Genomic DNA, 20,410 nt, shown 5'->3' with positions numbered 1-20,410 from the left:
TGCCGGAGGCTGAACTTCCAGCATTACTACACTGTAATATTTTCACAGTTCACTGTAAAATAAAGACAAACAAATGCAGCTTGTCATGTTACCTGGAAAATGCAGAAAACCTCCTGCCTGTTACAGAGCATTGATATGGGACACTCCTTCCATAAATGTTTCTCATTACAGAATTCAGCTCTTTTGTATAAAACAAATTCACTGGATCAGAGAGCTGCAGCGGTCGTCCTTATGGATGTGGTTGTGATTTTCTTTTTCTTTTTACATAATGTTGCACTTTTGTCATATTTCCATATACAAATTTAAAACCAGAGAATGAGTTGTTTGGTGGGCTGGATGTTCCTCATGGAAATTCTGTTAATCTGTCACTCCACAGTTCATCACTGATTTATTTACTTTTCCTGCAGCTAATTCAGAGATCATTTTCCAGAGATTCAGGTTGAGCAGGTCTGTGTGTAGTAATTATTTTGTGTATGTCTGTGTTTCTCTTTGCAGTCATGTTGAGAAGATTACCACATGGCAGGATCCTCGCAAGACCATGGCAGCCAATGTGAATCCGATGAGTCTCCACGCTCAGGCCACCAGCAGTAATGGTGGTGTGCAGGGGCGCTCCATGGCCCTGTCACAGCCGAACCTTGGTGAGGATCTTCACGCTCATTAAAACTGTTCTCTTTTAGAAATTTTGCTTTCTCTTCCGAATCTAAATGTTACCTCAAATTAATAGAGAACTTCCTTAGCTGTAAGTTTGAACCCTGTGGTATGGATGTGAAATGAATGACCTTTTTTTTTTTTTTTTTTTTTTTTTAATAATCCTGACAGATTGACAAATTTTATAGGACTGTTGTAGCAGTTAAGCTCGGGATATCACAACAGTTATTGGTGATACTCGAAGATTTGGTTGTAGTTTTGGAATACAGGGTGGAAGTGCAGTCATTCTTAATCTTTCACAGGTAATTCGGATAGAATAAAGCGTTTTGAAGGAGAAGAGAATTTTGATAAGAGTTTACAATATCTGTTTACATTCATCCAAGTGATTCCAAAAATAGCACATGCCAAGATGTCTGAGAAACACAGTTGTACTTCCACACGTGTATCAAACAATCACAACATCGCTTTTTATCAGTACAGTTATATTTGGACCGACTAAGTAGTAACTGCTAGCTAACTGCTTTTTAAAAAAAACCTTTTCAATGGTGTTTCTTTGCCACAGTGAGAGAGTGCTGAGACCAGCTGTTTCAGAGTCTATCTGTAGCGTGAGATGTCTCGTTTGTTCTGGAGACAGACACAGCGAGCCTCTGGCCAGTGGCATAGGCTGGAGCTCTTTCCCTCCTCATGAAGCCAGAACAGCAAATTACTTCCAAATGCGTTTTCCTTGTTCGACTCTTTTCTCCTCACAAATCCTGATTTGTGATGAAATGGAAAAAAGGTGTGTCTCCTATTGTTGCCAGCCTTTTAAGGGGTTCCAGAAAAAGAGTGTGAGAGAGAGCCACACATCTTCCAGTTCATATGTTTATCAGATCATCTTAAGTTTAGAAGGATGAATCTCTGGGTCGTTTTAGCCTGAATTTTGGGAATACATCTGTCCTGGCTTTAGGTTTGATGGCTACAGGTGTAGGTGTTCAGACTGGATGGACTCGTGGTCATCCTGTGGCACTGCATTCTGAGTTCCATTTGAGGCAGAAGGAAGTAGCTACTAGTTGGCCTTATCATATTTTTGTGAACAGAGGCATTTAGCCTGAAAGAACAATAAATACACATCCTGCTGGGCTTGTTCAGGCAATACCTTTATGGAGATGTGCCTCATCTCCCTACCCTTTTAAAACAGAAACAGAAAGGTGTTTACTTTAGATGGACCACACATTTAAAGGACATTCACAGTAATGTATTGCTGATATATAGAGAATCTGACCTGTACCTGTATCCATCAACAAGTTAAACTCTGACCCCTGATTATTTACACTCTCAGAAATGTGAAAATGGGATGGTACTTTCAAATACATGTCTTTTTGTGACTGAAGAAAATATACATAGGGTCCCCTTAAGATGTGTTTGCTTCTCGTAATTCTAGGCCCATACTTCACTCAAACGTTTGTTAATTCCCTCCTGCCTAAATATTGTCTGCCAAAGTACAGTAAGTCTTCCGGGTAGTGGGTTCCCAGAATTGGGTTGAGAACCCCTGATTTGAGGGATTTTTAAAATCCAGGTATGTATCATAAGAGTATAAGGTAATAAACACTGCACAGCTCAAGGTATAAAAGACATGTCCTTAAATGTACCACCCTAGTGACCAAGAAGGTCAGTTGCAGCTTGGTTATCTTGCTGGATGAAGTGTTTATATATACAAGATAAACCAGCATCTTGACACTCCTGACTACCAGATGTGGTGTTGTGTAAGATGCTTCCAGACACATTGCAGGACATCTTAGTCCGAGAGAATGATGGACATTGGGTTATCCATGTAAAGCCTAAGGCCCAGTGACCTATATTACTCATTTCCATCAGTCTCTCTAGCTTCTTGCTCTCTTTCTTTCACTCTTTTTCTCTCAGTACAGTCCATCCCCCTACTCCTCCATTTTTCCAGTAGAACAATGCTAGCTTGCTGGCTGACATCCCACACTTGTCAAAAAGGGATTTCTTGCTGCCTTTGTTGTTTTGATGGATTTTTTTCCATTGCTTTGTTCTCTTCTCCTCAGAGCAGGGCCTGACACGTTACCTTCTCCCCCCAGACTCCGAACATTGCTAGTTTATGGATTTACACAATGGCAAAACAAATAGCTTGACCTTGCGTGATTTAGCTGTACTTACAAGATTGCGCTAAGTTGCATCTTGTTTCAGATACAGCAAAAGTTTTCTGATGATTTTCACTCCTGTTCATTTGGTTAACATAAGCCCTGAAATGCATAGGCAGCAAATCTCAAGCAAGAGACACTAAAAGCACACCTGGTTGATCTGGAGCTGTTGTTGTGCTGTTGCTGCTTAAACAGGACAGCTGCCGGAAGGCTGGGAGCAGGCAGTCACCCCTCAGGGAGAAATTTACTTCATTGACCACAAAACCCAGAGCACATCTTGGCTCGACCCCCGGGTGGACTCTCGGCTCAGTAAGTACCGTACCCTCCCCGTATTCCCTCCCTTGTAGAGCTTTTTGGAAGCAGACCAGCCTGCTCAGTGATTTTTGCCCATTCCCACAAGCCTTTACACCCCTCCAACCCCACATCGCATCTCCATCTCCACCTCTCCAGAATCCTATTCCTCCTCACCTATACACACTGTCCAGTGAGAATGGCTCATACATGGAGGCTTCTGCTAATGAACTTGCTCAAGCATGCTTAGATCTGAGTAGAGATGGGAGATGATTTGCAGTAGCCCATAGTATTACGAGATCACTGTTCATTTTGATCCACTTCATGTCAAAATCACAGCTGTTAATGGGTGTGTTGTAGAGTGAATCACGTTAACCATCAAGTATAATTACAGCAAACCCTGATTACGACAACACTGGCCTTTTCCCGCTAATTTGCATGTTGTTTTTGTGTGGGTATGTGGGTGCATGTTTGTGAATTTATCAATTACAGATGAATTGTCTTTAATGTGTCTGTTCGTGTGTGTGTGTGTGGGAGAGAGTGGGAGTGCTGGTCCCTTTGATGAAAGATTTTGGCTCTCCTGCAGTGAATGGCTGGGGAGAGCCTGGGGCAGGAGTTCCGTTAAACCAGCATGCACTGTTGACTCCTCCACTACTGTCTTCTCTTCAGGAGGAAATGGTTAAAAGTTCATGATAACCATGCATCTAAGTTTTTTTTAATGTCATGGTTCTGGCCTTTTAAACAGCATTATTAGTCAGCTCACTAATATCTCCACTGTATTTTTGGAAAATACAGGTGATTATGGGCGGGTCTGGATTGTTTTTGGAGGAAACAGAGAGGTAATGGCCAACTAGCCTTTTTTTCTTAATAGTGACTTCAATAAAGTAGCATATCAAAAGTCCAGTGTCATTATTTATCAGTTAGCAGTTCCTTTATTTTATTATTTCAGAGCTAAAGACACACTTTGTGGACTTTTTTTTGGTTTACTTGCACTAACTACAGTTAGTTAGCAAAACCTGAAACTGTGACTTTTTCATGTTCCCATTTAAAATTAATTAGCTACTTGGCTAATAAAATGTAGCCTTTAGTAGTTTATCAGACTGTTAGCCTATAGTATTTTACCATAGTTATTTAGTCTGATTTGTTGTTTGTTTTCTTGTACCTGTGACTTATTTTGTGACATTTTTCTAGCCTTTTATTTTAGGTATCCTGGTGATCATCTTTTATATTTCACCCAATTTAGTTGCTACCCATTGCTACCTGCCAGTTATATCTCTCTCTATAAGATTCAGCTAATCTGAGCTGCTGAAATTTCAACACGTTTGTTTTTAATGCCCATGCCTGCTGTATTTAGTATTAGCACTTTCTTGCTAATGAGCTAATAGTTCTTTTTACACAATATAATATGTAGCTATATTTCCTTGGGCTTTATTTAATCCTATTAGCATAAATGAACTGGTTTTTTATCCTGCAGTAACTTTTCTTGGGTCGTTTTGTTGATGTTTATGTCACTGTTACAGATTTTCTTGTCAGGGAGAACTTTAACACTATTATATCATTGAAACATTTGTAATAGCTAAATTAGGTAACTGCCATCTTAAAAAATGTTATAAAGTAATGCCCATTACCGCCCCCCCCACCCCTGTCAGAGAGAGCAAAGTAAAATGGACAACATAACTAGGCTTATTTTATGTTTCTAGTAATTACAAACATTGTATAGGATCAGTTACTAGCCTTTGTATATGAAGTCTTTAGTATCCATGCACTTTAGTTTGTATGGTTAGTGTAGCATGTGCTGATACCTGAGTGTTTACAATCAGTACAAATATGTGTTGTGTGGCTGCTTGCTAACTGATAACATCTTCCAGATAAGCTAATGCAGGTAGTCTTGTCCAGCCTGGAAGACTGAGCAAAATCATTGCATTTTAGATCTTGTAAATCAAGACCTCTGGGAGAGTGCCAGAAACTTCCCTTGTTTACATGAACTGCAGAAGCCTGATTTTTAAAGGAAAGCATGACGCACCATCCATTATTTTACTTTACACTGTTGTCTGTTAACCAGCATCATATATACACTTAAAGGAAATGTATGTTAATCTTATCAAGACATTATTCTCAGTAGTTTGTGGCGGAGTGAAAATGGTTCAGCTAAAAGCGAGACCTTTGTCAAAGTTTCCTCTGGGAGGGGAAGACTACGGGAGTGAAGGAGAAATGGAAGGAGGAGAGTGAGGGAAGGCAGGGGTGCTGTGCGTGCGAACAGCATTATTACTGAAGCCCTGATCCCTCCACCCTCTACTGAATCTCAGCACATATACTCAAACTCGCCCATACTCCCTCTCAACTCTGCTCGCTTCAGGCGACTTAATCTCCAAGGCACGTGACCGTACGACGGAGTGTGTGCACTCTCTCTGGATATTTCCAGCACTCTGTGTTTTATTAGACATAAGGTTTAGTTGTAGCTTTTCAGCGTAGAACCTAAACTGTGTGACTTCAAGTTAATGAAATGGCTGAATACAAAGTCATCTGGTTTATAACCAGTCATTTACGGTGATTGTACACACTCAGTGCTTCACTCTGAGGTTTTAATGTGTTACAGATTTTTGGGACTGGAAGCATTTTTCCATTCCCTTGTTTTTTTTGGTGACCCTATTGGACAGCTGACGCCGTTTCTGGGAAATAAATGAAACAAGAAGGCCTTTGTTGGCAGTGCTAAATGACTGCTCAGGACTCACTGTCTCACCCCAGACTCCCTCCTCCTTCTTCTCCTTCTCCTTCTTCTCCTCCTCCTCTGTGTCTCATACACACATGCTCATTCTGTCAGTCGCTCTTTCCTCCACGCTTTTGCTGTTGCTCTTTCGCTGACCCCAGCATTCTGCTGTCCCCCTCCTCCCAACCTCCTTCTATTTCTCCTATTTCTCTCCTGTTTCTCTGCTCGTCTTTACACACCCCACCCTGCTTTCGTGACTAAGCAAGAAGAAGACAAGAGCTGGCAGGATCTCATGCTTCTCTCCCCCCGACATGTGTTTTCCATCACAGTGGTTAGTGGGATGGTTAGTACTAGCTAGCTTTGCAGGACATCTTGGGAAGGAATGACTTCTTGGTGGAGGAGGCAGTTGTGTGTGGTAGTGTTAGCCTGCAGTGGGCTCTTTGCACCTGTTGCCTGGGGTCTGTGGCCTGAGTGAGCTAGCAGTGGCTCCTGGGGAAATGTGCTAGTCCCATGAGCTAGACTTGCTCTAAATTTCACTAGCGAGGCAGATATTTTTTCCACTAAATGTAGCCAAGATTTTCCCTGGAAGAAACAGACATTAAAGACTTTATTTATATTAACTTTCAAACGGAATGTTTATTTAATCCAGTTACTATATTTTGTGGCCTGCTGTTAGAAATGTTGTTTTCCCCACAAGAAACTGATTTTGTGCATAAAAGATATCAGACAATCTGAGCTGTGGGCGGAGCCACAGAGCCTGAGACTAGTCTGTCCAGAGAGAATGTGCCCTGAGAACTTATTTTTACTAATTATGTTTGCTGATGAGGTCACTAACACTAATGTAGTTACCGGTTTGAACTATAAAGTGGAAGTTTATGTGGTGGACACGGACCAGCGGAGTTACACACACAGTGAAACAGTACAGTGCGGTTACAGGAAATATCAGCACTCAGCATGAGAAAGTCCTCAGAACAGGTGGCCTTATTTTATCTTCCTAACTTGGAGAAAGAGAGACTGGTGAGGGATCACACCAGTGAGCAATTCATTCCTATTTTCTATTTCTTTTTCGAAACCTTTTAATAAAACTGTGCTTCATTATCTGGTCTTCTGGGAGATGACCCTAGGTGAAGCTTTAACCACTGTGCAATGGCTGCCCCATGTTACTTACTGCCTCATATTACTTACACCACTTACTTCTGTCTGAGATGTTGATAAACTGCATAAGCCACGTTGTGTTGCCATAAAAGGTCATCTTAAGGTTTAGTTAAACTTTTTCCAGACTAAATCTTGTTTTCAGGTCCCCAAATCATTGAAATGACCAAAAAAATGGCATGGATCTGAATGACTGAATAATAAGAATTGTAGCTCAGGGCTTGTCTATGAGGTTCAGTGTTATTGGAAGAAATCTCCATTGTCATTGCGTTGAAACAGTCAGAGGTGAAGCTGTACGTTTTCCAGCATGAGAATGTCTTAGCTTTTTTTTGTCTTATTAACTTATTCAGAGAAAAAAAAGAGGCTGGTGTGGAATCGGCTGTTTATAGGTGCATTAATGTAACTGCTAACAGAAACTGATTTCATTCATTAATAAGGACTGTAAGAGTCTGCGATGTTTTTTTTTTTTACAAAGACTTGAAAAGACAGACCCTTGAAACAGATTTTTCCAAAAAGCAGAACTGATTCTGACGGCCTCAGGTGGTTCTCTGAGTTAAACAGACAAGTCCAAAACACCTTAACACGAGTTAAACACCATCTGTGCTTTGTTGGAATTTTGACCTTTCATTGATGATTGTCCAACTAGTTCCAGTTAAATAGATAATTGATTGTCTGTTTGCTGGCCTGAGGAGCAAGACAGTAATAAAAAAGGGATTGAAAGGTTTTATTTTTTTGGTCTGTGTGAGGGACGACAGCATTTAGTCTAACAAGAAAATTGGTTAAGTGCCAGTTCATGTGTTATTTTCAAGCAGCTCTTCAGTGCATTATGTAAGCCTCCCTGAAGGAAGCCATTTATAATATAACTGTGGTGCACAACAGATGGAGAACATGGACATGTTGCCCTTTTCAGGTTAACTTGCAGGTTAAAACGAGAAAGGAAAAAAATGACTGTATTCCTAAATCCTATAGAAGTTCCAGGGTTCAAATCCTAAACTCCAGCTTGTCTAAAATATCGACAGTTCATGCTCTGTGACCAAGCACAAGGTGCTACCAAGATGGAGTAGAGCAACAGGCCAACAGCTCTTCTACTCAGACAGGCTCCTTTTTGTACTCACAACCACCCTTTATCCACATCTGGCGTTTCCAGGAATGTCTTCCCCATGTGAGAGCAGTTTACACAACAGATAAACACGCCACACACGCTGAGACGTACACACGAGCCGGACTCGAGCAGCTTGTTTTTTGTATGAACTGTCATGTACTGAACGTTCCTCTCAGTGGAAAGATCCTTTACTTCAGAATAATAACCTCGCTTATTAGTTGACAATAAAATAAACCTGATGTGAGGTGAAGTGGATATGGGAGGTCTGGATGTGATGGAATAAATCTAAAGCCTTGGCGGCCGAGTGGAATTCTCCTGTGGGGGGTCCGCGTGCCGTCGGCCAGGTCTGTCCTGTGCTGGATCTTTGTCTCTACCTTGTCCTTGGAGCGTGACGTCTTTCTCGCTGCCTGTGCAGCACGTAGATCAGAGGACATTTATTCTGAAACAGAACAAACTAGAACTGGAACTTGTTCTTTTGTGTCTTCCTGTTTTTCAGTCCTGCAAGTGATTCATTTATGATAATGGATTTATATTATATCAGTGCAGAGAAAATCTTTTCTTCTTGTTTTTCTTTTGTGTAAACCTTGCAGTAAACAATGGAATTTTAATACAGTCAACTCTTCTGTATATGGAATGGTTTTAATGTCAAATTTCCTAAAATAGTGCTAAATTCACACTGTCAACGTTTCCATTAAAATTCAGATCGATGTTGTACCTCAGTGAAGTTACATGGATTAACCATGTCAGATATAGTTACCTGGTTACCTTTAGCCCAATCATTTCCTAAGCAGCAAAGTGTACTGGTTAATGAACTTAGACAGATTTACCACAGAACCCGTTCTTCCTTTTGTCAAGTTTAACTGCTGTCTTATCATAAGACACCATAAAATAACATTATGCACTGGATAACAAACACCTAGTTAGTTTACTAGCAGTTTATTAGTTGTCCTATTACCTAATATAGCATTTTATTAAGGAACAAAACAGTTGTTCAAGTACATTTTTACGGGTGAAAAATGCAAGCTAAGCTGATAGCTCGCATGTAACTGTCTCACTAATTAGTTTAACAGTTGTTAGTGAGGTACAAAGTAGCTGTTGTTGCCATTTTCACAGGTGGCAAATGGATGCTAGTGTATTAGCAGTGGGTAGGTGGACGTTTAGCTAGCAAGACAGCTCACCTAGGTAGCTTTCAGTTTGTCTGCTTGTGACAAATGCAGCCGACTTGCTAAGTTAGGTGTTGATCTTATTTCGGATACCAGAAGTAAGAATATCGGATAATTTTCGTTCTTTTTTTTATTAAGGGGATGGCATAGAGATGTTAATAGGCCATATTAGTAGTTTCCTGGCTGTTACAGGAAGAAAAACACTCGTTTTTTTCCCAAGTGGGAGAACTAAAAGAAAAAAAAGAAACATCAGAAATATGATTATTTGTGTAGAATTTCCATATTGGTTCATTAAGTAACCCAGTAGAAAAAACTCTCCAACTCTCCTTGCCCTTCCTTAACCATACTGTGCCTCTATATCTGCTGTGCTGTTTAGATATGACCTACTGTTTGTATTGTAGCTTAAAGCTGCTCTGATCCGGTCCAGTCCTGCTGTCCTTTCACCATGTGTGTGCTTGTGTGTGCATGTGTGAGAGAGACAGAACTGTCAGTAGTAGAGTTTTGCGTCATCCTTAAGGGTAAACACTTTGTGGATGAGCGCCGCGCTGTCGGTGTCTGTGAGTTGTCTTAAAGTGTTTGTGTGTCTGCGCCATGGCGCCTCCAGTTGTCTCTGGTTTATCCTCAGTTTTACGCCCCCCCCCCAAAGGTATGGGTCTAGCCAGCTATGTCGTAACATCATTCATCTGCTGTGGTGACCGCTGTTGTTCACATAAAGCCCCCATGAAGTCTCAGACAGTACAGAGAAAGGACGTTTAAGTCTCTATCTATTAAACATCTCTTCTTTTTGTGTCTCCTTACAGTGATGTCCCAGCATCAGCACCATCAGCAGCATCTCCAGCATGCTCAGCACCAGCAGCAGCAGCAGGTACAGGCTCAGTCTCAGGCCCTGGGTTCAGGTGGCTCCATGCCCCAGCAGCAGAGCTCTCAGTCTGGGATGATGGGAATGGGGAACCCCATGAGTGCCCAGCAGCAGCACCAGCAGAAGATGCGACTGCAGCGCATCCAACTTGAGCGGGAGCGCATTCAGAGGAGGCAGGAAGAGCTGAGAAGACAGGTATTTTTTTGAGAAAGTGATCACATTATTCTGTCCACAGAAAGAGTGCATGAAAAATCTAGCTGTGTGCTTTTGAACGTTCGTGAGTTCGCCTGCGATGTTGAAATACTTCTGCTGCAATGTTGAATTGCCAGAGACAGTGGAGCGACTGATGTGGATAATCTTTTCTAGCTGATTTTATGAATGATTTAAAACTTATAATCATTTTAGGTTGGGGAAAGCACAGTGGCTCAGTGATTAGAATGTAAATTATTAAGGGTCAAACTATTATTTTCACTGCAGTTTGTGTGCTGAACTGAAAGAATGAAGTGCTTTAAACTGGACATGGTGAGTCTCTTTGTGCAGACATTTACACAAACCCAGGAGTTCTCAGAAGTATTTTCTGAACAAACTAGGTTTTCATGAATACCACATTTCTTGTGTAAATACTCCAGTGAACAATTTACAAATAAATTCATACATATCCAGCATGATAAATGAGGCCCATTGTCTCCGTATGATTTTCTAGGATTTTTTTCCTGCTTGAGCTGCTTTAGCATTTTCTGTGTTTGCTAAAGTCAGCAAGTGTTCCAGTCCCTTCTAGCTGGAGCTGACATTTATCATAATTTGTTTTCCTGCTTACACTAGTTTTTGGATGAATAGAGCTGATGTGTGTGTGTGTGTGTGTGTGTGTGTGTGTGTGCACGCATGTGTGCTTTACACACTTTGACTGTTATCAGACATCACGGTGTGTCTGGAAAAGGGATGGCTTGAAGTCTGAAAGGGAAAACACAGAGATGGGTCCAATAAAAACATGTGAGCCACATGGTGTTTGTTTGGAGAGTCAGGAGGCATCCTGTTAAAGTTTGTCCAGTTCAGGATAGCAGAGGTCTAATCGTAATCGCTTAACCTTCTCCCCCTCTTTCCCCATCACTCGTTCATCACAGTGGCACAGACAATGTGAAGGTTGTGATTTGTGTTGCTCTGAAAAGAGGCCTTGTTTGTGTCGACTTTTCTGCCTCAGGTCCCTCCCATCGGCTGTGCTGGGAAGTGGACTAACCGGAAAGAGAGGGTATTTACAATCCATCATAGTGTCCTCTAGTGGTGATTTGTTTTTGCCCTTTCTGTTGCATAACACGTGGTGTACGTCAGAGAAAGAGGACATATCGACAAGAAGAGTGTTTAATGGTCAGACTTTTTGTTAATTCATCAGCAGGACTGTTTACAAAGTGCCTGCCAGAATGGCTGTCCGTGAGGTGCACGAGTGCTAACATCCCAGCGCAGATGTTTAGCTTACCCAGAAGTCTTTGAGATGTTTTCCGTACTACACCGAACAAGATCTCTGTGCCGTAGACAGACGACTTTGCGTAACGTGGCTGTCCGTATGTGAGGAAAAGAAAGGGAGGAAGAGAAGGAGATCAGTAGTATAAACAACTGTGTTTCTTTTCCTAGACTGTCCATGTTAAAACTCATGACTCAGACAAGTCAAGTTAGCTTTTGGCACTGGATGGTTTCCACTGTTTTTCTCCTCAGGACTGCGGTAGTGCAGCTGTTGGGTTAGCAGCCTACGCCCTAAAGGCAGCGCTGAGGGAAGAGCACTCCTCCACATTATCATTAGAACATGTCCACGAGCAGCGCAGTACAGCTCCTGCACATGTTCACAATCACCACTCCTCACGCAGGCTCATAAAATTCGACTTCCTACTCCGAGACCTCCAAGGCCAAAATCCCTTACTGCCATAAAGGGACAGTGTGTCCAGAAAATAAATCAAATGTACTTTTTAAGCGAATGGAATGAAACATTTCTTCTTCATAAGACATTTTTTTCTGAAACTGTAAGACAAATATATCAAACAAGTCCGTCTCTTAGCTGTCTGTAAATGCCTGACACTGGAAATACAGTATTGTAATCTAAGAACAGCATAAAATCTCACAGTTTATCTGCACATGGACCCCAGAGTCTGAAATGGGAAATTCAATCAGAAATGAGAGTGCTTAGCAGGAAGAGTCCATGTGTACAGATTTATATGGTGGTATGTTTCAATACATTGGCTTCATAGGTCCAGTGCGACTAAGCAGTAACACACACACACATACACACACACTGATCTGTAATTGATCCGTCTTTGAACCGACTGCTTGAAAGCCCCTGCAAGCTGTAGGGGCAGCTGAACAATCTGTCAATTGATATTTGAGAGAATTATCGTTGTCATGTGTTTTTACAGAATTAAAACAACTTTCGGATCCTGAAAGTGTGTTTAAAAATACCTATGGATCTTTCAATAATAAACATGACTTTTTCTGTTGGTGTATGTAATAATAAAAGACTTCCTATTCAAGTTGACACAAGCCAGCTTTAACAAATGGTTCTTCTACAGTATGGTTTGCGGCTTTTCGATAAACGGCGTCAGGTTACAATATTTATTTTTCCCCAGGAGGTGGCGATCTGCAGACAGATCCCCATGGATTCAGACAACATGGCGTCTGTAGCTCCTACCATCAACCCAGCTGCCATGAACCAAGGCACTATTCCAACCAGTGGCTCAGACCCCTTTCTGAACAGGTACACCCTTCCTTCCAAACCTACATCCCCGATTCTCTGATATTTTACACCGTTTTGTTTTATTAGTTCTCTCTATTTCCTTTTGCATTCACACTGAGTCTTGAATATTCCTAGAAGAGAATAGAATTGCTCACCCTGTGTGTTAATGATGCAGCTGAAAGATTGTTTAAAGGCATTTGATCCAGTGATACTCGATATTTTGCTTTACATTTCCTTAAACCAGGTCTTTCTTTAAGGAACACTAGTATTCAGTATAAACTGCACCTGTAGCGTATATGGATTACTAGCATTACACACATTTCCCTGTCCTGAGAGAAGGATGAAAAACGTGTTCAGGTGAAACTCACATACACACTCGTGATAGGAATCAAAGAGCATCTGTTTGGGGCCATTTTTGTGTTAGAACATTTTAAATAATGCTCTAAAGCTGTATTTTCAATGGGAACAATTTGTATTTCTGTGATCCCAACACAACCTGAGGACAAGCATAAATTCACTGAATTGCTTTTGCTTCAGTGTTTTATTTTATAAAAGTGCATAAGAAAAGCTCTAGTAAGATGTTCCCCAAAACTCTCCGTTATATACAAATGTACAGTGAGCAGCTTTTCCATTCTTTAGCAGAAGCGTGTCAAGATTTTTGGCTATAAAGACTTCACATGCACTAGAAAAAGTTGAAGAAACACGTTTTAAGTGTAAGTATTGCTTGAAAAGGAGGAATCATTTCCCCAGCGTGAGATTTTGCAGAGTGTCTCCGTGGTGCTTGATTAATGATATTTGGCCTTCAGAATTTTGGTGTGGTTTATCAGACGGTGTGTGTGTGTGTTCCCACAGTGGGCCATACCATTCACGTGAGCAAAGCACAGACAGCGGCCTGGGCCTGGGCTGCTACAGTATCCCCACCACTCCTGAGGACTTTCTCAGCAACATGGAGGAGATGGACACAGGTAAGGTGTAATCTTCTAACTTACACAAGAACGGAATAACAGGGAAACATTACCATTATTTATGATTTAAATGAAAGTATTAGGTCAACATTTTAAGTGTCCATGTTTAAATGTACTTGAGTTTTGGGGGAAAAAAAGTATTGTAACGTAGATGAGAGAGTCTTTAAAAGTATTTTATTTTAGGAAAGAATGCAAGTCAGAGCGATTCAACATGCTACTCATTAACATGGGTGAAATTCAATCTTGTAAACAGAACCAAATATGATTTTTGTAAATTGTTTGAAAAGTTATGCAGGTTGAAGTTGTAGTGTTCATAGTGTTATTTGTACACAATAGAATAAACTTCATCTATTTCACCTGTTATTAAACTCATCCTAATTGTCCATAAGACTAGATTTTTCCCCATTAATGGAACTTTATTATATAAAGAGCAAATAAAACTAGTCAACAATTTTTGTGCAATAATAATTATAGTTATGCGTTGAAATGGGGGTTTTAAATATAGTTAATAAAATATTTAGTATGTAAGTTTTTTTTTTCCCACCAGAAATCAGTGCAATTGTAAATCATTACAGTTAACAGGTGTAGAAGAGTCAAACAGGATCAAGAAGATTTAAATAATATGTGAGGGATGTATTAGGTGTTACACATGGAGGTTAAGAAGGTTAAGAGTCATCAGCTCAGTGTCTCTCTCTCTCCCTCTCCCTCTCTCTCTCTCTCCCCCTCTCTCTGCAGGTGACAACATGGTGCCAGTCAACATGAACGTGCCACAGCAGAGCCGTTTTCCCGACTTCCTAGACTCCATGCCTGGCACTAACGTGGACCTGGGCACCCTGGACGGCACAGACCTCATGCCCATCCTCAATGACGTAGAGTCTGTCCTGAACAAGAATGAGCCTTTTCTCACCTGGCTCTAAAGCGGCGCCAAGGTTCAAAGAGGAGGGCTAAAGACTTTTAGCAGCAGTGCTACCTTTCTGAATTTTAACTTAATCAGTCTCTCCACTCTCTCGGTTGTAATGTGCCTATATTGCTCCCCTTTTTTAAGAAAAAAAAAATCATCCTGATTACTGTAAATTTTTGAGTGAAGAGTGCAACAAAAAAAACCAAAGTGTTCAGCCTAAGAACAAAGAACAAGCATGCGTCAATCAAATTTGTTCAGGTGTGGTGGAAAAATTCATACGTCTTTTGTATATACTGTAGGATAGAGTAGGTTTTTACTGTCACTGAGTGTAGCTTGATCAAAAATGTCATTCCTCTGGCTTTGGGCAGGACTGGGCAGCATTTTGTTGCTGTTGGTCTCCATAAATATATGTTGATGTAGGAACACTTGGTAGGCACCAGCAGAGGGAGCCACTGCCTCCACTGTGAACTGGAGACTGTTGGCTTCAGTGATGTCCAGATATTAAGCGAGTTAGGCAGTTCAACATTATCTGCACTGGAGGGGAGTCTTACTGATCAATTAACATTCAAGCGGCCTTATGAACAAACTTTCCTTTTTTTTCACAGATAGCGTATACGTTTCCTACTGTACTCAATTTCAGCACAAAAGCTTTCTCATAACTTGATTTGAAGTGTAGTTTCTTTTAAAGGAACAATATTTCATTCGCATTTAGAGGTTCATACTCATGCCGATCCCAGTTTAGCTATTGTATCAAGTAAGCTCATGCCTCTGAAATACGGCAGATTGCATCTGTAGACCTACATTTTATATCATGTACTTTTTGTGTACTGCTTCAGTATTCTTTTTTTTTTTTTTTTTTTTTAATATAACTATTAACTACTCTAGATGTGTCCCTTGACATCTCTGGTGCATTTTATGAGTTTTGATATAGAGTTTGCCTTTTTAGTATTTATCAAGAGCTATGATTTTTTTTTATTAAATAGAGTTTTAGTTGTGTTTTTTTTTGTTTTTTTAATGAGATTGAAATTTCAAAGCACTACAAATCAGCACGGGGTTGAGTCGGATCCTATAAAGTAAATGTTGAAGTTTCATGTGACGGTTCCTGCTCTGTGTTTCTTCACTGTACTGTGAGGTTCTTTGATCCGTTTAAACCGAGGCAGACTACGCGTCGGACTCTTCCTCGCAGTAGGACTGCCTTTAACTCAGTGGTGAACAGGTTTCCATAAATAATCTGCAGGGAATATGCAAAAAAAAACTAAGTAAAAAAAAAAACAAAAGTATTTTCTGGCAAACAGAAATGATCGTCTCTGAATTTTAGGGGATCAAATAACGAACACTCGGAACTGGATGAGCGTGGGTGATCACATGATCGTGCTTTATTTCTTTACTTAAGCTGAAATCCAGTGACCTTTTTCTATGTCTGTAATGTTTTTATATGGGATGTTAAAATGACTTGTTAGCTATTCCTAGCATTGGTGGTGTATAAAGCCACCTTATATTGACTACGCAGCATATCGTTATTTTGTATACCAGCAATAGTTCAAAGGCAGTGGATAGATGGACGGATGGATAGACTGATGGGCTTTGTCAGTGGGTGGGTGGGTGATTAGGGGTTAGGGTTCGAGGTGATGCACTATCGTTAATTCTGGGTTAATCTGAACTCATGAAATCCTTTAGTCAGGATTGAATGGTTGAGTACTGAATCTTTTAAGCAAGTACATGCTGGAACCCAACTGACCACTTTCTTTATGTTGAAGCGAGAGAAAAAAAGAGTCTGTGGGGTTTTTTTTTTCCTGTCGATCCCCTGAGAGGAAAGGCCCTGTGGTTAAAGTCAGTCATAACAACGAGTGGTTCCTGAGTGGCTTCCTGTTATTGTGTTCTATACATAAAGTGCTTATTCCAGCACTAAAGCATGGGGCAGGTTATTGTTAATAAGCACAGCGCTGACATCGGATCATCTATGCATGTTCGAGCAATACATTTACACAAAGCAAAAGGTTGAACAGAAAGAAGCAGGTGTTTTTTTTTTACTAGTTTATTGAGTGGTGTAAAAAAGAAAAGTGATTCTTGGTAACTTTATCTAAAATCATGGGTGTGTAGTGTGCACACACACACACACACACACACACTACCTAGCCACAGTAACACGGGGAGGTTGTGTCTGTTAGATTCCAGGGATGTTGGAGGAAGGCTTGGAAAATACGCATATACACACTGAAATAAAATGACCGCTTACTGTATTTGTGGGATGTTTGGAGGAGATTGTAAGAACTATAACCTCACAAAGAATTCTCTGAAACTGATGTATAACTTGTTGAGCAACCAAACAAACAAAAAAATAATAAAATTGTGTACCACAGATTGTATGAGTGAGTTGTTTATCAGATTTCTGTACTGTTCTGAAATAAAAGGTTGTGTGTAATGGGTTCAGGGTTACATAAACTGTTCATACAGTGGAATAATCATCATTATATCATCATTATTATATCATTTATTCACAGTTTCCAGAGAGGTTTTGTTTTTCTTTTAAACTTTACACAGTCAAAAGCCAGAGGAAGAAAAATCTCTACAGCTTCATGTTATTTAAAGTATTTCACTTGAAATACACCGATCAGCCATAACATTGTGAGCAGTGAGAGGTGAAGTGAATAAGACTGAGTATCTCCTCATCATGGCACCTGTTAGTGGGTGGGATATATTAGGCAGCAAGTCAACATTTTGTCCTCAAAGTTGATGTTAGAAGCAGGAAAAATGGACAAGTGTAAGGATTTGAGTGAGTTTGACCAAAAGGGCCAAATTGTGATGGCTAGACCACTGGATCAGAGCATCTCCAAAACTGCAGCTCTTGTGGGGTGTTCCCGGTCTGCAGTGGTCAGTATCTATCAAAAGTGCTCCAAGGAAGGAACAGTGGTGAACCGGTGACAGGGTCATGGGCGGTCAAGGCTCATTGATGCACGTGGGGAGTGAAGGCTGACCCGTGTGATCCGATCCAACAGACGAGCTACTGTTGATCAAACTGCTGAAGAAGTTAATGCTGGTTCAGGTCTCAGGCTCAGGGCTGTTCTGGCAGCAAAAGTGGGAACAACACAATATTAGGCAGGTGGTCATAGTGTTATGCCTGGTCAGTGTATATGACCATAACATGCTCCAGGTGGTTCATAAGTTTTTGATGCAGAATAAAAGCAGGTTTGACTTAGTGACATTCTCACTAGCTTTGGTGACTTTTGCTGACTTACCAACAAATCTAGTGCCCAAGCTGACCCTGATTATGGCTCTTCAGCTCACATCACAGCTGCTGGTTAAATGAGCTGAGGGAGCAGATACCACAGACTCATCACCAGTTTGCAAAGGATGACATCTTTTTATAAGAAATAAGTCTCATTAAAAAAGGGGGAAAAAACAAAAAAACATTATTATAAAAATAAAGTTTCAGTTCTAAAATCTCTGACAGGTCACCATTACACCTCCTCCACCACCCTGGACTGATGGCACAAGGTTGGCTGAGTTCATGAATTCATGCTGTCAGCACCACACTCTGAGCCTCTTCTTAAGGGCTTTTCACACTTGAACTAATCCCGGGTCAGTCTGCACCTCAGCTAAACAGGACTGTGAGTGATCTTTTTCACATTGCTCAAACCTGTTAACCCGGAGTTAACAGTAAACCCTGAGGATTCATAATTTCACATTTCACGGTTTAAATAACGGCGTGTCTCGCGCTTCTACATGCCTGCAGTCTGCTAATATTTCAGTGTCCGGTATTTTCCCTTCGCTATATTTCCGTGATGTTCAGCACGCTAACTAACAAACGTTTTGGGTTGTCACGTGACATGAGGCACGTGCTGTTCCATTTCTTGTTGTGTGTGTTGATAAGTATTTACCCTGTACATATTTGGCAGCACAATATGGCTTAACGCCACAAACCGCTGCTAACTCTGCTTCAGAGAAAGGTTTTAAAACTTCATGTACAAGCGGTGCTAATAGCGCTTCTAAACTCGCAGTGTGAAACGGTACTGACCTCGGGGTTTAACGTGTGCTTTAGAAAGACCCGGGGTTAAGCACAAGGTGAAAAGCCCTGTAGTGTGTATTTACCTCCACTGGAAATAACTGACCCCTTATTCCCACAAGTGCCAAAGTTTACACAGACACAAGATCTTCCTCCTGTTCTGGGTGTGGTCTGGACTCTCATCTTGTTCCTCTGATGTCCACCAGGTGTCATACTTATCCTGTGTGGTCAAACCAACAGAGTGTATTACACTGAGCACCAGGAGGGTTTTACAGCCTATAAAATCAGACAAATTTACCAGACTGCCTTGTATTATCAAGATTTTAATGACTCAGATCTTCACCAGGATTCTGCAGCATGTAATCCCAACATTCATCAGATCTTTCTCAGTTTTCCTGAACTGTGAAAAGTGCACACTTTTTCCTCTCAGTTTGTCTCTACGTTGCAGTAATATCTGAGCTCTGTCTATCATAAAGAGGAACATCATTACACCAATAAATCCACTGAAACAACAGCAGTACAAAAGCTGTACAGTGAGGTATAAAACCTGTGAATGTTTGCTTAGTGTCTTACTGAACCAGGACATCAAGGTCCTTAATGATCTACCATTCAAAAATAATGCTACTAGATGCTGCTACAATATTTTAGTAGTGTTTTGATGCATTTGTATATGACATACAAGAGTGTAAAGGAATATGTTCATGATTATATACAATGATGAGAAATATTAACTTTATACTACATATACAACTTGATGTTTTTTTTAATTTATGTTGTGTGCCTAGTAAAAAAATTCCAGCATGTAATATATGTAAATATTCAAATATTTTTTGGCCTCCGAAAATACAGACAGATAGAACAAAACAATACGTTTGGCTCTTTTTTCTTTTCTTTTCTTTACATTTTAGCCTTATATTTTAAAGACCTTTTCTACAAAAGCTGAATATCTTGTGAAAGTGATGTTAAAGTGATGTTAAAGTTTTATACTCTATATTTCATGGTTCTGTGGTTGTCTGGATAAAAGGGTTAAACCTGGTAGAAAGCTATAACTATTAACCCTCCAACCATTAATGACAACAGTGTCACCAACATCTATAAATAATCACATCACTTCAGGTGAACAACAACAACAACAAAGTTTTTATATGTAGTCAGGGACGATCCTAGGATTTTCATTTAAGGGGGGCTCAGCCCCCAATGAGGGTATAATAGTAAAAAAAATAAAAAATAAAATAAAGGTTTGACTAACAGGGTAGGATGGTAAACTTATTGCAGCATTCCACTGTATTGCACAGATGTGTTTAACATTTGAGTACTGAACAAGACAAATACGAGTCTTCCTGATCTCTCTCTCTCACACACACACACACACACACACACACACTTGTCCTCTGATCCTCGCTCTGTGACGCCGCGGTCTGTGGATTGAAGAACGCGCTGAAAGACGGGGAGGAGCCGAAGAGCCGCCGTTTTCATATGAAATTTAAAGGGGACTGAGGAGATCACCAATTTGTGTAGAGTTTATGGAGAATCACAGAATTTTAGGAGGGCTGAGTAGAAATGTAGAAATGAAAATGGCCTAGCGACGCCCATGTATGTAGTCAACAAACAGCATTCAGAAACCAGCTGGGAAAAAGAAGAACTCCCTGTAATTCAGTAAGAATCTCTAGCAACAATAATTGAAACTATTTCTGTAAAATTTATCAGTCTCTCACAACAGTTAGGAGAAATGTTGGCCCACTTTTCCTCAAAACATTACTTC

At 40.5% G+C, this 20,410-nt stretch overlaps 1 protein-coding gene across 2 annotated transcripts in view; it reads left to right on the top strand.

The window, feature by feature from the left end:
• Nucleotides 1–17,006, top strand: part of wwtr1 (WW domain containing transcription regulator 1) — a 39,745-nt gene extending 22,739 nt beyond the window's left edge. The window contains exons 2-7 of one of the 2 annotated variants that reach the window (XM_058400529.1): nt 496–638; nt 2,985–3,098; nt 10,005–10,258; nt 12,673–12,800; nt 13,632–13,744; nt 14,480–17,006. In XM_058400529.1, coding sequence (XP_058256512.1) covers nt 496–638; nt 2,985–3,098; nt 10,005–10,258; nt 12,673–12,800; nt 13,632–13,744; nt 14,480–14,661 — 934 coding nt within the window. In that variant the 3' untranslated portion in view covers nt 14,662–17,006. The remainder of the gene's footprint in view (nt 1–495; nt 639–2,984; nt 3,099–10,004; nt 10,259–12,672; nt 12,801–13,631; nt 13,745–14,479) is intronic. The other variant, XM_058400530.1, reaches the window with a different exon arrangement.
• The last annotated feature ends 3,404 nt before the right edge of the window (nt 17,007–20,410 follow it).

The sequence above is a fragment of the Hemibagrus wyckioides genome, linkage group LG10, assembly GCF_019097595.1.
Source record: "Hemibagrus wyckioides isolate EC202008001 linkage group LG10, SWU_Hwy_1.0, whole genome shotgun sequence".
In the NCBI taxonomy this organism is placed as follows: Eukaryota; Metazoa; Chordata; class Actinopteri; order Siluriformes; family Bagridae; genus Hemibagrus; species Hemibagrus wyckioides.
The sequence above is the reverse complement of the archived record's forward strand: the minus strand, read 5'-3'. Positions and strand labels throughout refer to the sequence as shown.